We start from the raw sequence: 14,798 nt of genomic DNA on the forward strand, positions 1-14,798 counted from the left end.
AATCCGATTTGATTTATTAATACTTCTAAACGTCATTTATTTTTATGTTCAATGGCATTTCAAAATGCTACTGAAAGACGGAACAAAAGATTTTTTTTTTTTTTTTCGCAATTTAATTGCATTAGAAAGTTGTGACTTTCTAATGGTCACGGATTGACGATCCCTCTATGTTTGGAGCCCATCAATAATAGCTTTTTTGTGATGGAGACAGCACAACATGACTAGCACAACTTCTCCTTTCATAGGTTGCCAACAAAACTTCATTTTCCTAGTTATTTTCTTTGCATGGTTGTATTTCTTTTTTTTTTTTTCTTTTGCTACAAACTCAAAATTCCTCTTCCATATGAAAATCATTTTCATTTTCTTTTTATATTTGTCCTTCATAGTTTGTCACATTGAAAATGACTGAGATTGGTGGCAACTTATTAAGGAAAAATATGACTATTTATTATTATTATTTTTTAAAATTTTGTGAAGACGAAGGCCTTTGCTTTGGAAAATTTTTAAAGTTTTCATCGAAGAAAGAATTTTGAAAATTTTAAAATTATATTTTGATGAATTTTTCTTTTGTTTTCTTGGAAATGTTGGTTTGCACTTTGCAAAAAAACTTTTGTTTCTAAAATTCCAAAGAGTTTTTTTTTTTCGGTACTTGAAGGCACCAAGTATTGAATTATGTCAATATGACTAGAAGTTCTATATAAATAGATCACATAATCATTAACAGTTAATATTTAATATATATTTATATACTATCAATAAATTATATAATCCTACTTTATTAAAAAAAAACTTATTCTCCAAATTTAAATATTTTTAAATAATAATGAAGTCGAACCATACTCAAACAAATGCTAAAAAGAAATCAATTTACATTGGTGTAAGTATTATATTTTTCTAGATCTTTAGATTAAAATTAAATGCATAACACCTAAACTTAATCATTTGATTAACAATTAAAAAAATATGTAACGCTTATATTGATATGCAAATAAATCCCTTTACATATATATAAATATATAAATATATGTGGTATAGCAGCTCATCTACTGGTGGACATCGGCTTTAAAGCCAAATAAAAAATAATAATAAAGCATATTTTAATAAGTTACAATAAAATTAAGTTGTCATTTTGCTAGATAAAACCAATGGTGAAGTGGAGAATGATTCAAAAGAAAAAGAAAAACAATAATTGTGCTGATCAAAACAATGAAAGTTTATGAGCAAGTTGCATATAATTGAGCTTAAAATTCTCAATTGCTAAGAGGCCCACTGCCTTATCTTTAATTATAGATGTTCTCAATTACCCAATGCCTTTCACTATTTTACTCTCTGGCTGTTTTTGGGGGGCCAAGTTGGAGGTCTAACTGGATGCCTTTTGATTGGAAGGAGGTATTGCAAAGGAAAATCCTTTGGTTTCTCCTACCTCATGTACTCTTATTTTCGCTTTTGTTTCATTTGACGTCGTAATCATTTATTGACGTAACTAGCATAATTATTTCTTATATTTTTTTAACTTCATAACTAAATATTATTAGGGATCCTTTATATAATTTTTTATATCATCCGTCAAAAATTAAAAGTTGAGAATTCACAAGAGTTAGTAATTGTCTGGATCTCGTCATATCTTCAATTGAATTCAAATATCAATTTTAATGAAATCAAGTTAGTATAAATTTTTTATTAATTTTTTTAATCACAATTACAATAATTTTTGTATTTCAATCACAACTACAATAAATTTTATTATTATTTTTAATCTCATTTCAATAAATCTTTCCGTCCATCCAAATTGAGCCTTAATCCAGTTAGTGAGACGAAATTCTTTTGGCAATCAAAATTCGATTTTTGTAAAAATATATTAAAAATAAAATTTTGAATGTGTTAAATAGATGTAATAAACCACTCCTTTAAGATTTTCAAAAAAAGAATTATACTTGATAAAGTATAGAAATATCCTTGATCGTTTTATGAAAACATTTAGAGACAATGTCTTTGAAAGTTTTAGGTTGTAGTTTTAGAGAAAGGGAGGAAAGGGTTTATTAAATATGAAGGAACAGTTGTCACATAATTCATTAATATATATATATAATTTATATATTATTATATGATAAATAAAAAACACAGTGAAAATTTATTCTTTATGTATGAAATAATAATCCAACTAAGAAGGATTAATTTTTATTAGATTATTCAAAACTTAATGATTATAAAAAAGTTTCTACTGCTAATAGTTAACTTTTCTTAAGCTTTTGTTTTTTAAATAATAAAAGTTTTTCTTAGTTCCTCTTCCATTTCAAATTGAACGTCAATTTTGACTTGATAGGAGAACTAAGAAAAAGCACTTTGATTTTAGTAATTTTATATTATTTTTATTTTAAAAATATTTATAAATTATAATTTTAATGTCAAAAATTAAAAACATTAAAATTAATAATGTACATACAAAAAATAAAAATTATAGATTTTCGTAAAAGAAAATTAAAAATTATTTTAAAATGATCCAATAAACAAAGGGTAAATTACAAAAGCTCATGGAGAGAATAAATATACCCTTATGAGGTATGATGCAATATGAAAATATAAAGAGACAAAAAAAATGATATAATTTAAAATTTTAATAAATATTATAAATTTTGTAAAAGCAAGAAATTATATTTTTATTTAACGTATTGATATAAATTGAGATATAATAATTTTTATATTTTACATATATTAAATATAAAATAAATAAATATAAATACATAAATTATCATATTTACCCTATTATAAGTTAAAAAAAATAACAATTAAAATATTAAAATTTAAACTCATATATTTGAATTAAAAATTTAACACTCAACTAATAGATTATACGACTGTTGATTCTTAAAAATAAATTTACCTTTTGAATTATGATATTTATGGATACCTCAAAATTTTTTTTTAAATTTGAATAAAAATTTTCACTAAACATTTCAAAAAATTTTCATGAACAACTTTAAAAATTAAAAAATAAAATTTTTTTTCTAAACACTCCAAAATTATTTTATGAACATTCGACAACAAATAAATCTACCCATAATATTTTTATATATTATACGTAATCACAAAAAGTACTAAACATACCACGACGGGCTCTCTTCCTTCCACAAAACCAAGACTACAAGTACAACCCTCCAAGAATTAACGGCAGTCTCATATACAGTAAAAAGTGCAGTGATGATGAAAGGCAAATAAAAATGGGTTGACATCAGCACCATCATATTGACAAACTCTGACGAACGACAAGTGATCTAAATCACACTTCATTGGTACGTGAACATCAATTGCCAATAAAGCGAGTAAGAAGACCATGCTGATGTATTATCAATCATGCATTGTCTTTAGACTTTGTAAACACAGAAGGGAAAAAAACTAAAACTGATTGAGCGCAGCCAAATATACATGAGAAGGAAAGGCGGCTTTCTATCTCATCTCGCCTTTGCCTCATCACTTTACTTGGCAAATCCAAACTCGTAAGTGTTAAGACTTTTGTTTTTTATTAGATTCCAACCATATCAACAAGATTTTATGTTCACATTCATGTTACAAGTTTCATACTTAACTTTTAAAGTTCCAAGATCTATGTTCTGTCATAAACTAAATCAGACCAGAATCATTTTGTTTGCACAAATTCCTGCAAGGAAAAATAATCTTTTATAATTTCTGGTATGTCTTTCTTGTCCATCTGCTTCTACTGTTTTTATGTGTTTGTGTTGCTGGTGTTATTTATTTATTTATTTTTGGTTGTGTTGGTCTGGAATCTGGATAAGAGAGGATGTGCGTAATCTCAGGGACTAAACATTTCTGGGTTTGTTTTTATTTTTTTTGGTTTTATGAATGCTTTATCTTTGACTGTTGGTGGGTTTTCTTTTGTTTATGAGTTGTCTTTGGCAATTTGGATTCAATGACTTATTAGAAGGGGGGATTGGTTTTGTAAGTCCTCCTTTGTTTTCTGAGTTCATATGCTACCCAACTGCTTTGGTATTTTATACTTATCTTTCAGAGCTAATATTTTCCTTTTTTTATGATGATAATTTAGATAATCACCTTTGCTTTAGTATTACAATTGGAATGGTTTCCGTTTGGAGATTTTTTAGGAGGTGCACGAATTATGCATACCAAATTGCTTGTACAATTATAGCAATACAAACTATTTTGTTTTGTATGTTGATATTCTATTTGGATTTAAGCATTCAAACAACCATCTAAGCAAGGTGCTTTTGAAAATTGACCAGAAGAATCCTTCCTGAAATCTGGAGATTGAAACTGAAGGTTCTTTATGAATATATTTAATCTTTTTCTTGCACTTTATAGAAGGATGGTAATTTCTAACCGGAGTTGTAAGTGAAACTCACAAGGTACCTCTTTTTATTACTATAATTATCTTTTGTAAAAGGAAGTGATGCTTATAAGTTTGAGATTATAATGAGTTAGACTGATATTGGATGGAAGATGTTTTTCTTTCCTTTTGGTTTCTGAGGTTTTCAAAAAGCTATCATTCTTATGCGAATTTTAGAACTGAAAATTTTGGCCTGTTGGGCCCTCGGAGACATGAGATTCCTTTCCGCCCATGTCTGACATTCTCCTGGACTGTTCTCTTTGGATTCTGTTTTATCTACTGAAAAAATTTATATTATTAAGGTTTATCTACTGAAGAAACTTTGACAGTTTCGTGTTGCTCATGTTGAAAAATTATTCATGAGTAACGTTTGTCTCTTTTGTTCAGCACCTGTTGTCTTGCTACAAGCCAGTAAATAATGAAGTATTGGTAATTGTATACGTTGGATGACAGGGATGTTATGTAATTAGAAATTACATCATTTAATAGCCTTATCTCAATGCCTGAGACCTTGTATACTCTGTAGCGAAACATAACACTTGTTTCCTAGTCCAAAAATTGAGGTATCCATGTACTATTTGTCGCGTTTTATTTGATATGGTACCAATTTTGATTATTGAAGAAGGTGATATTTGTTTCAATAGCATTCATTAGAACATTTTGCAAATTTGCTCCTGTACATAATCACAGAGAAGGATAAAAAAAATATCATGGTGATTATTTTGTATATTAAAGAGCTAGAAACCTTGTGCAGGGTTTCCTGGTATTATGTCATTGGAGGAATTTTCCAGTGTGACATAATCTATAGTATATTCCTTGCCTATCTCTATATGTTGTAACTTTTGAGTGCAACCGCAGTATGGCTTGGCTTGGTTATGCAACTAGAATCATGAAGAGAATCATATTTATACTGGAAATGGGAAATGCATTTATGCCTTTGGGTGCACTGAGTGTCAAAAAAATTCAAAATTTTCTGTTTTCAATGTTGGAATTTCAGATTTAACACCATAACTTGCTTATAGGTCCTTTATTGCATACTTCCAGTTGAATTTGGAGATTTCAATGCTGGATCCACTGTTAGCTACAATTTCTGGTTTGATTTAAATTTTAGATCTCATAGCTTCGCAATATGTAAAAGAAAAGGGATTGTAAGATGGATAAGGCAGTGGATCTTATCATTTAAATATGTGGAGATGATTTTGATTCTATTTTGGGGTTCATGAAGCTCACCTGTTTCGTTTTGGAACTCGGGTGGCCGTGAGGCACTGTTAGTGGCTTGAGGAATTAAAGTTTGGTGCGGGTGGAAATCTGTAAAGATATTATGAAAACTTTTAGCTTTGCTAGTTGCAAAAGTGTGCAAGAAGTCTCCTAAAGACAGCTTTATGATGGTGGTGCTGGTGTTTGAGTTTTTGGAGACATTGATGGATGCGTTTTCTTTTGTTCTGTATTTTATGTTTCCGCAATATAAATCGTGTCTTAACTAAAGAGTTTCACTGTTTGGCTGTCAAAAATAAGGATTGGGAGGTCCCATTTTTCTTGAGACCACATCTCTTTTCATAATTTCATAGCATTTTTGTGGAAAAACTAAGAAATAAATTAATATGAAAACTGAATGTATATTGAAAAACTACTTATTGAGAATTATACAAGAATCTTAGGTTTATATATAACTAACTAGGGGTTAAACTAGGAAACTAAATCTTCCTAAAAAACTAATCTTATAATTGAGGGATTATCTATCCTAATTTTAGGGATACAAATACTTAATTTTAGAGATATAAATATAAATATTCAGATTACAAGATTACAACCAGCTGTAAATAAGTGTTTCTCACACTCTCCCTCAAGCTGGTGAATAGGTGTTTTTCATTCCCAATTTGAAAATAATTTCTTGAAATGTTGCACTGCTGAGACCTTTAGTTAACACATCGACAAGTTGACCCTTGGTTAATACATAAGGTGTACAAATCAACCCACTGTCTAGTTTTTCCTTTATGAAATGCCGGTCTACTTCAATGTATTTTGTTCTATCATGTTGCACAGGATTGTGTGCAATTCTTATTGCAGACTTGTTATCACAGTAGAGTCTCATTAGTCAATCCCACTTGATCTTCAAGTATTCTAGGATAATCTTTAACCATAGTAGTTCACAAATTCCTTGAGCCATTGCTCTGAACTCTGTTTTAGCACTTGATCTTGCTACCACATTCTATTTTTTACTCCTCCAAGTCATAAGATTATCACCTAAGAAAGTGTAGTAGCTTGAGGTGGATCTTCTATCAGTTATTGAACCTGCATAATCAGCATCTGTATACGTTTTTAGAACTAACCCCGAATTTCTTTTGAATAAGATGCCTCTCCCAAGATTAACTTTCAAATAGTGCAATATACGGTAAACAGCCTGTAGGTGCACTTCTTTAGGACTATGCATAAATTGACTTATCACACTCATAGCATATGCTATATAAGGTCTAGTATGTGAGAGATAAATGAGTCTTCCAACTAATCTTTGGTATATTTTTCTATTTACAGCAACATCTTCATTAGCTTCTCCAATTTTATGATTAGGATCTATAGGGATATTTGCATGTTTAAATGCAAGCTTTCCAGTTTTCTTCAGAAGATCCATCACATATTTCTATTGTGAGATGAAAATACCATGCTGTGAGTGAGCTACTTCAATTCCTAGGAAGTACTTCAATCTCTCTAGCTCTTTTATCTCAAATTCTCTAGCCAAACACTATTTTAGAGATTCTCTCTCTTTTTCATCATCTCCAGTTACAATTATATCATCAACATACACTAATAGAACTGTGACTCTCTCTGAATCGAAGTGCTTGATAAATAATGTGTGATCTCATTGACTCTATTTATATCCCACTGCTAGCATCACTTTGGCAAATCTCGCGAACCAAGCTCTAGGAGACTGTTTAAGGCCATATAAAGCTTTTTTCAGCCTGCATACTTTGTTTGCTTCTAGATGACCTCCAAATCCCGGTAGAACCTTCATATATATTTCTTTTTCCAAATCACCATGAAGAAAAGTATTCTTTACATCAAATTGTTGAAGATGCCAATTGTAATTTGCAGCCAATGATAACAAAATCTTAATTGTATTCATCTTAGTAACTAGAGCAAAGGTTTCCTGATAATCCACTTCATAGGTTTGATTGTAGCCCTTAGCCACTAACCTAGCTTTATACCTTTCAACAGTACCATCTACCTTGTATTTTACAATGAAAACTCATTTACACCCCACTGGATTTTTTTTCTTTAGGCAACTCTACCAGTTCCCATGTCTGATTTTTCTTTAAGGCCTCTATTTTTATTTTCATGGCTTGCCTCCATTTCTCACTGGATAATGCTTCAGATAATGTAGTTGGAACAGAAATAGTGTTTAGGCTCATAAGAAAATTTTTGTGGGATGGTGAAAATTTTTCAAATGACACAAAATAGAGATTGGGTATAGTGGATGCTTGGTACATCTTTGGTTCCTTTTCTAATAGCAATAGGCAGATTATAATCACTAGTTATAGTTTTAGGAGATTCATGCTCATTTTGAGAAACAGAGTAAAAAATAGTTACTTCATTTTCAGAGTTAGGATCAGGTTCTTGGACTGTCACTGGTTCAGGATCTGGAACTTTTCTTCTTGAGTATACCTGTAATTTCTTCATAGAATCAAGAACAATATTATCCTTTGTCACATCTTCCGTATTTGGAATGGGTTCAGACTCAAATTCAGTTTTGACTTGGGCTCAGAGAAACAGGTTTCAACTCAGAAGAATTAATGGGTGTAACTATTGAAGAAGGGAGCAAATTAAGCAAAAAGAAGTCTTTATCCTTATCTTCCATGAATAAAGTCTCCCTTTGAAGATAAGGTTGAGTAAAAAATGGTTTATTTTCTTCAAAAGTGACATCTGCAGACACATAAAATTTTTTGGTATGAGGATGATAGCACTTATATCTTTTTTGAGTTGAATAATACCCCACAAAAATACACTTAATCGTTCTTAGATTCAACTTTTCTCTGTTATGACTGTGAACATGAACAAATGATGTACAACCAAATATCCTAGGTGTGAGATTGTTTGTGGTATTAAGGTTGGGATAAAATTGTAAGAGTAGTTCCATAGGAGTTTTAAATCTCAAAACTTTTGAAGGTAACCTATTTATAATGTGTGTGGCAGTGAGAACAACTTTTCCCCAATAAGATTTAGGTACATTTGCTTGAAAAAAAAAAGCTCGGATTGTGGCTAATAAATGGTTATTTTTTCTCTCTGTCACTCCATTTTATTGTGGAGTATTAACACAAGATGATTCATAGATAATCTCCTCTTTTTGGAAATAGGTGGATAGACTCTGGTTGAAGTACTCTCTTACATTATTAGACCTAAATCTCTTGATTCTCACTCTAAATTGATTTTAAATCATGTTTTGAAAGCTTAAAAACATACTATTCACATCTGATTTTGATTTAAGTAAAAAAACTCAAGAGACCCTGGTACAATCATTTATGAATGAAACAAACCATCTCGCACCATAAATATTAGGAATTGTAGAGGGACCATAAATGTCACTATGAATCAAGTAAAAAGGAGTAGAACTTCTTTTGTTATTGATTGGAAAAGACACACGTCTATGCTTTACAAGTTCGTAAATATCACAATGAAAATCTTCGACATTTAATCCTTTAATCAAAGAAGGAAACAAGTTTCTCAAAGTTCCAAACGAAGGATATCTAAGACGAAAATGATAAAGCCAGATTTTGTCTTTATTGGAAGATTTTTCAAAAAGAAATGACAAAGGGAAAGTATTCTTGATATTACTTGTGTTATTTGATGTCTCAAGATAGTATAGTTCATCATTCTCCTTAGCAAGTCCAATCATCTTCTCCGAACTTTGATCCTGAAATTCACAATAAGAGAGATAAAAAGTTACTTTGCAATTCATATCTCTGGTAAGTTTTTGTATAGATATCAGATTAGTAGACAATCCAAGAACATGAACATTTTTAAGAACAAACGAGTGATTAACTTGAACATCTCCTAATCTTGCCACTGTAATAAGTGAACCATCTATAACAATAATTTTCTTATTACTAGGACACAAGTTATATGTACTAAACTTTTGTGAGGAATGTGTCATATGGTCTGTGGCTCTTGAGTCAATGACCCAAGAACTCGTAATAGGCTTAGCCGAGACATTTAATCCATGAGAATTATAAGCTTTATTTGAACTAGAAACCTTACCCAAAGAACATACCATAATAAGCTTTTCAAGAATTTTCAATAAGTTTTTCAGTTGTTCAATCTCTTCCCTGTCAAACTTTCCTTGTTTTTGAGATATCTGTAGGACTCCAGTGATTTTTCCAGTTGATATTTCCTCAAATTGGGTGATAGTAATATCTTTCTTTGAAAGGGTTTGGCAATGAAAGCATAAACAGGATTCGGCAATGAAAGCCTAAAATAGAAATCAACAATAAAGGTTGAAAATTTTGCTCCCCAAAAAGAGCCTAAAGCTCTGATACCATGTGAAAAAATTAAAAAATAAATCAGTGTAGAAATTGAATGTATATTAAAAAACTGTTTATTGAGAATTATACAAGAATCTTAGGTTTATAAACAACTAATTAGGAGTTAAACTAGGAAACTAAATCTTCCTAAAAAACTAATCCTATAATTGAGGAATTGTTTATCCTAATTTTAGAGATATAAATATTTAATTCTAAAGATATAAATATAAATATACAAATTACAAGATTACAACCAACTGTAAAAAAATATTTTCCCACAATTTTTCTGCAGAGCATTTAACTAAAGCCTTCTTGTCTTAGTGCTGTTTGTACTAGCAGCCCTTAGATATTATATTACAAATGATAGACAGTTTGTATGAGCAAAATGAAAAAAATGGACAGTGAACAGAAAGAATCTCTCTTTGCAATTTTCCCTTCAAGAACAAGTTTCTGTACTGGTATCTAAGGAGGCCCACCTGGCCTTGGTTTACACGACGGAAGGTAGGCCTTTTCCATCCCATGAACTGCACCCCACTTCCTAGGGTTGGAACATAGGACCTTCAAGTTTTAACCTTTGAAGTGCTCCCTTGGGTAGTGGAATTTCTGTAGCTTCCTGGTTATGGCAAGTAAGATGTATTTACCTGAAAAGATTTAGATGTGTGGCTATAAATTCCTGTATAACATTTCTTTCTAGTTCTGGGATGGTTCGGATTTTGGGACCTTTGATATATTAGAGAAGTCAAACCTCATGTGAAAGGGAATTATTAGTAATGAATTCAATTACTCTGTCATGTATGATAGTGAAAATCTTTGTTCACTGCAAAGGCTCTGAAATATCTATCCTGCTCTTAGTTTATTAAACTTAACTTTTTCATTTTAAGTTTATCAACTGCTGTTTTCTCCCAAACATGCATCATTCATGCATTTTAGTGCTTCACAGCTTTTGCTGCAACTTTCTTTATTTTTGTTTATGTGAAAGAAGCCTATAGCTGTCCACAAGACATTTAATGCTTATACTGCTAATGGTGTGAGCCACTATATGCATTTAAAATTTTCCATTTGAGTTTTTTAGTAATCATTTGGTTAATTAGATTTTATTTATATAAGATCTTTGTTTTCTTCATTTAGCCAATGCTGTTATGCTGATTGCTTAACTTTTGTTCTGTTTTACAGGTCCCTTTCTGGGAAGGCATTGTTTATGTTTGTTGTCTTAAAATGCCGATGGATTTGATTTTATAGTTCATTTGTCCTCAAAGTCAGTGGGTTGATTTGATACTTATCTTCTTCCCACTTTAAACTGAGCAGCACAAGTTTTTCAGGTTTAAAGATTTAATTATTTGAAGAATGTAACCTTTGGTGATAACATTGTGCAGTCCTTGCATAGACATGCAGACCGTAACTGACTGTTCTGGTGGATGCTCAAGTTAGTGGACGCTTAATCTTGAAAAAGCCTCGACGTTCGATCTCTGCTCTGCTATGCAAGATCTGTGATTCTCATTGTTGACTTCTACAATATTCTGGTATTTGTCAATTTGATAGCAGGATGAAGGTTGGGATGTCATCCAAGACCATGAGTCACCCTAGCTTTGTGTCTGTGACACAAACTGAGTCTAGCAAGGGAATTGGAGAGTCATATCCTACTGCTGTAGCCTCAATTCACAATTTTCCAAGTATCGGTTCAGAAGGTCAATCTTCGTTGGCTGGTGAATGTTCGTCTCCACTTCCCTTTCCTTTTATACGAACAGAATCATTCAATTCTAGTCACATGCAAGCAACTACAGTCCAACTTAAAAAGAATAATCTAAAATCCGGGCCAAGTAGCCCCATTTCTCCAAGTTCTCATTCTAAGAGTGCATTTTCACGTTCTTCTGTGTTCTGTACCCATTTATATTTGTCATCTTCGTCTACATCTGAAACCCAAAGACAGCTTGGAAATTTGCCATTTCTTCCACATCCTCCCACATGTCACCAGTCCATTTCTGCTGTTGATTCGTCAAAATCTCCTGTGGTTTCTAGTGAGGACTTGAGCAATCAATATAATGAGGACAACTCAGAAGTTATTTTGAAGGACTTCCTTAATCTGCCTGGAGATTCTTGTGATAGCTGCTTTCATGGTATGCATTCTGAAAGTGATAATTATGCCCTCACTGGACAATTAGAGCTACAATTTTTGTCTGATGAACTTGACATAGCTATCACTGACCATGGAGAAATTCCCAGACTTGATGTAAGTATGTTGCAGCTATCAATGAATTGCATCTTGATAATATCTAATTGTTGATAATAATTTTATTTATGAGTATAATAGATATGATTCTTCATTTAAATAGTATTTGAAGGAAACCCGAAATAGAAAACATGAGAGGAGCAAAAGGAAAAATTTGTACTTACTCTCACCCTTTCTTGCTTTAAATACTGATGCTTACTTAGGACATATATGAAACACCTCAACCTTCATCAAACCCAACTGTAGGGTTGACATGCAACCAAAATTCTGCTTCTGTGGCACCATCTATTGATGCTCCTGCAAGTGTTGCTCTCTCTGGACCAGCAGCTGTTCACAAGCCAAGAATGAGATGGACTCCTGAGCTCCACGAGTGTTTTGTAGAGGCTGTGAACAAGCTTGATGGGCCTGAAAGTAAGTAGGTTATGCTATCTATTCTAAAAATAAAAACTTCATAGTTCTCTTTTATTAGGAGTCCAGTTTATATTTCAATATAAAATTGCGATTTTTTCTTGATCAATTCAGTAGATTGAGAAAAACTCAACATATGCCATAAATAAAACTCATTATTTTAATACATGATGCAGAGGCAACTCCAAAGGGTGTTCTAAAGCTTATGAATGTTGAAGGTTTGACTATCTACCATGTGAAGAGCCACTTACAGGTACTTTAAGTAATTCTATAAGATGAGTGGAACATATATTTCTGAGTTAATTACTACTGATATTTATCCTACATCCTTACTATCTTTTACCTTTACAGAAATATCGACTTGCCAAATATATGCCTGAGAAAAAAGAAGGTAATAATTTCATTATAAAAAATTACTTGTCCTCATTGTTGTCATTATCATCAAATTTTCTTGTAAAACCAATATTTTAGTTAATATTCGCATTTCAGCTATTCGGTTTTGTCAACTTTATGCTTTTGTGCACAAGTAAAATTTATTTTGCAGAGAAACATTGTTGACTGCTTCAGTATTTTCATTTTCCGATATAAGATCTTGCAACTCCTAAACTATAGTTTAAAAGGAGATATTTAATACCGAATTTCTTTGTAATAAGCATTTTTCACAAAATCTTTGACACTTTCAGGGAAGAAGACTTCCAGCCCTGAAGAAAAGAAAGCAGCCTCAAGTAGCATTGAAAGTGATGGAAAGAAAAAAGGGTAACTGTCGTTTTATCTTTCCCATTTTCTTGTACAAGGCACTGGATAAAATGTTTCTTCACCTTTTTGGTCCTAGGGGCACGCTAATCACTGAAGCTCTGCGCATGCAAATGGAAGTACAGAAACAATTACATGAACAGCTTGAGGTATTTATTATGTTTGTAAAGTGTGCATTCTGAATTTTTGACTGATTGCTAAATATACCTTGATTTAAGTGATCTATCAGTGTCATGCTTACTTCATCTGTCGATTTGGTGATTCAATGTCCCTGCCAGTAATTATTCCTAACTCAGAGTTTGTTCTATTTATTATTATTATTACTTTTTTAAAATTGTCTTACTGGCAGACTCAGACAACTTATGGATGTCCTTATCATCGCTTCTAGGAGGTTGTCTCTGTTTATGGATGTGGTTGACACCTTACTACTGATGTTGGCTGTGTTTTCATTTTGCCTCTTGTTATTCATTATCCTTGTTCATGTATACTCCTTTTGTTGGCCTGAAAAGCTGATTAGCTGAATATAAGAACAAAGCTGGAACTAATATTTGATGATTTCATAGCTTTAAGTTGATAGGTAACTGTTTCAAAGTATGCTTTTCTGATTGATTTTAACTTGTTCCGCCATTTCTATATTCAATGCACAGCTACAAAGGTCACTTCAGCTACGCATAGAGGAACATGCAAGGTATTTGCAGAAGATCTTGGAGGAACAGCAGAAAGCTGGCAGCGCTTTAATTCCTTCACTAAGCTTGTCAACGTTGACTGATCCGAACCAAAACTCAGAATTGCAACCTTCTTCTCCATCAGCGATTGCCTCGCCTTCTCATCCTTCTGAGTCTAAAACCGAGTCATCATCATCTCTACCATCAAAGCATAAAGCTCCTGATGTCGATGATTGTAAACCTGAATCAAGTCCAAAAAGGCCACGCATCGAGGACAAGCCAGAGTCATCCATAGATGAGGAGGCTGTGGTGGAAAATCCTGTGCAGTAACAGCTTCACTCAATCCCCTTCAATGCATCAGTTTCTAAGTCACCCCAGCTTTTGTAGATACATTAATCCAGTGTAAAATAGTCTTTGAATTTAGATTTGCTTCATTTGTGTCCAAGACATTTATGAAATTTGGTCAAGTGGAAAAAGAAAGACAGACGACTGTTTTCGTCTGCGATTACAAAGACAAGTTATTGAATTGGTTTTTGCCTCAGTTTCTCTATATATTTTCTTCCAAATAAAGGTACTTTAGTTTTTGTCTCCTTGATTTCTACCAATTGCTACAGTTTTTTTGGCCAAATCTTTCAATTACTTTGTAACAAAAAATGTAAAAGCGAAAAAAGAAATAGAAATATGTTAAGAATGCTGAGCAACGGAAAACAGTAGGGAACCAGTTTCTTTCTTTTTCAGGTGCCGTCTTGTTTGTTTGCAATAATTTTCCATAATTTTATTATTATTTTTATTTTAATTGTCACTAGAAATAGTCACCCCTCTATGCTGGTGCGGACTATTTTTCTGTAAATTTTTTTTATTATTTATCGATT

At 31.9% G+C, this 14,798-nt stretch overlaps 1 protein-coding gene across 6 annotated transcripts; it reads left to right on the forward strand.

The window, feature by feature from the left end:
• The first annotated feature begins 3,170 nt into the window (after positions 1-3,170).
• LOC111280358 (myb-like HTH transcriptional regulator family protein) lies at positions 3,171-14,516 on the forward strand. 6 transcript variants are annotated; one of them, XM_089756789.1, is made up of 10 exons: positions 3,605-3,687; positions 4,257-4,379; positions 11,047-11,128; positions 11,247-12,100; positions 12,304-12,511; positions 12,685-12,761; positions 12,860-12,899; positions 13,192-13,264; positions 13,341-13,410; positions 13,909-14,516. In XM_089756789.1, the coding sequence occupies exons 4-10, from the start codon at positions 11,417-11,419 to the stop codon at positions 14,254-14,256; spliced, it is 1,500 nt and encodes a 499-aa protein (XP_089612915.1). In that variant the 5' UTR covers positions 3,605-3,687; positions 4,257-4,379; positions 11,047-11,128; positions 11,247-11,416; the 3' UTR covers positions 14,257-14,516. The 6 variants fall into 6 exon arrangements, with proteins under 6 accessions (XP_022723392.1, XP_089612914.1, XP_089612913.1 ...); XM_089756788.1 differs by lacking the exons at positions 3,605-3,687; positions 4,257-4,379 and adding an exon at positions 3,396-3,494; XM_022867660.2 differs by lacking the exon at positions 4,257-4,379 and having other exon boundaries at positions 3,504-3,687.
• Positions 14,517-14,798: the final 282 nt, after the last annotated feature.

The sequence above is a fragment of the Durio zibethinus genome, chromosome 28 (assembly GCF_047325235.1).
Source record: "Durio zibethinus cultivar Kanyao isolate XHJ-2024 chromosome 28, ASM4732523v1, whole genome shotgun sequence".
NCBI lineage: Eukaryota > Viridiplantae > Streptophyta > Magnoliopsida > Malvales > Malvaceae > Durio > Durio zibethinus.

Coding starts and splice junctions, on each gene's coding strand:
- LOC111280358 (XM_022867657.2), top strand. CDS start 11,417: ATGAAGGTTGGGATGTCATCCAAGACCATGAGTCACCCTAGCTTTGTG. Junction 13,265..13,340: donor AGTGATGGAAAGAAAAAAGG/GTAACTGTCGTT, acceptor TTTTGGTCCTAG/GGGCACGCTAATCACTGAAG. Junction 13,411..13,908: donor AATTACATGAACAGCTTGAG/GTATTTATTATG, acceptor TTCAATGCACAG/CTACAAAGGTCACTTCAGCT.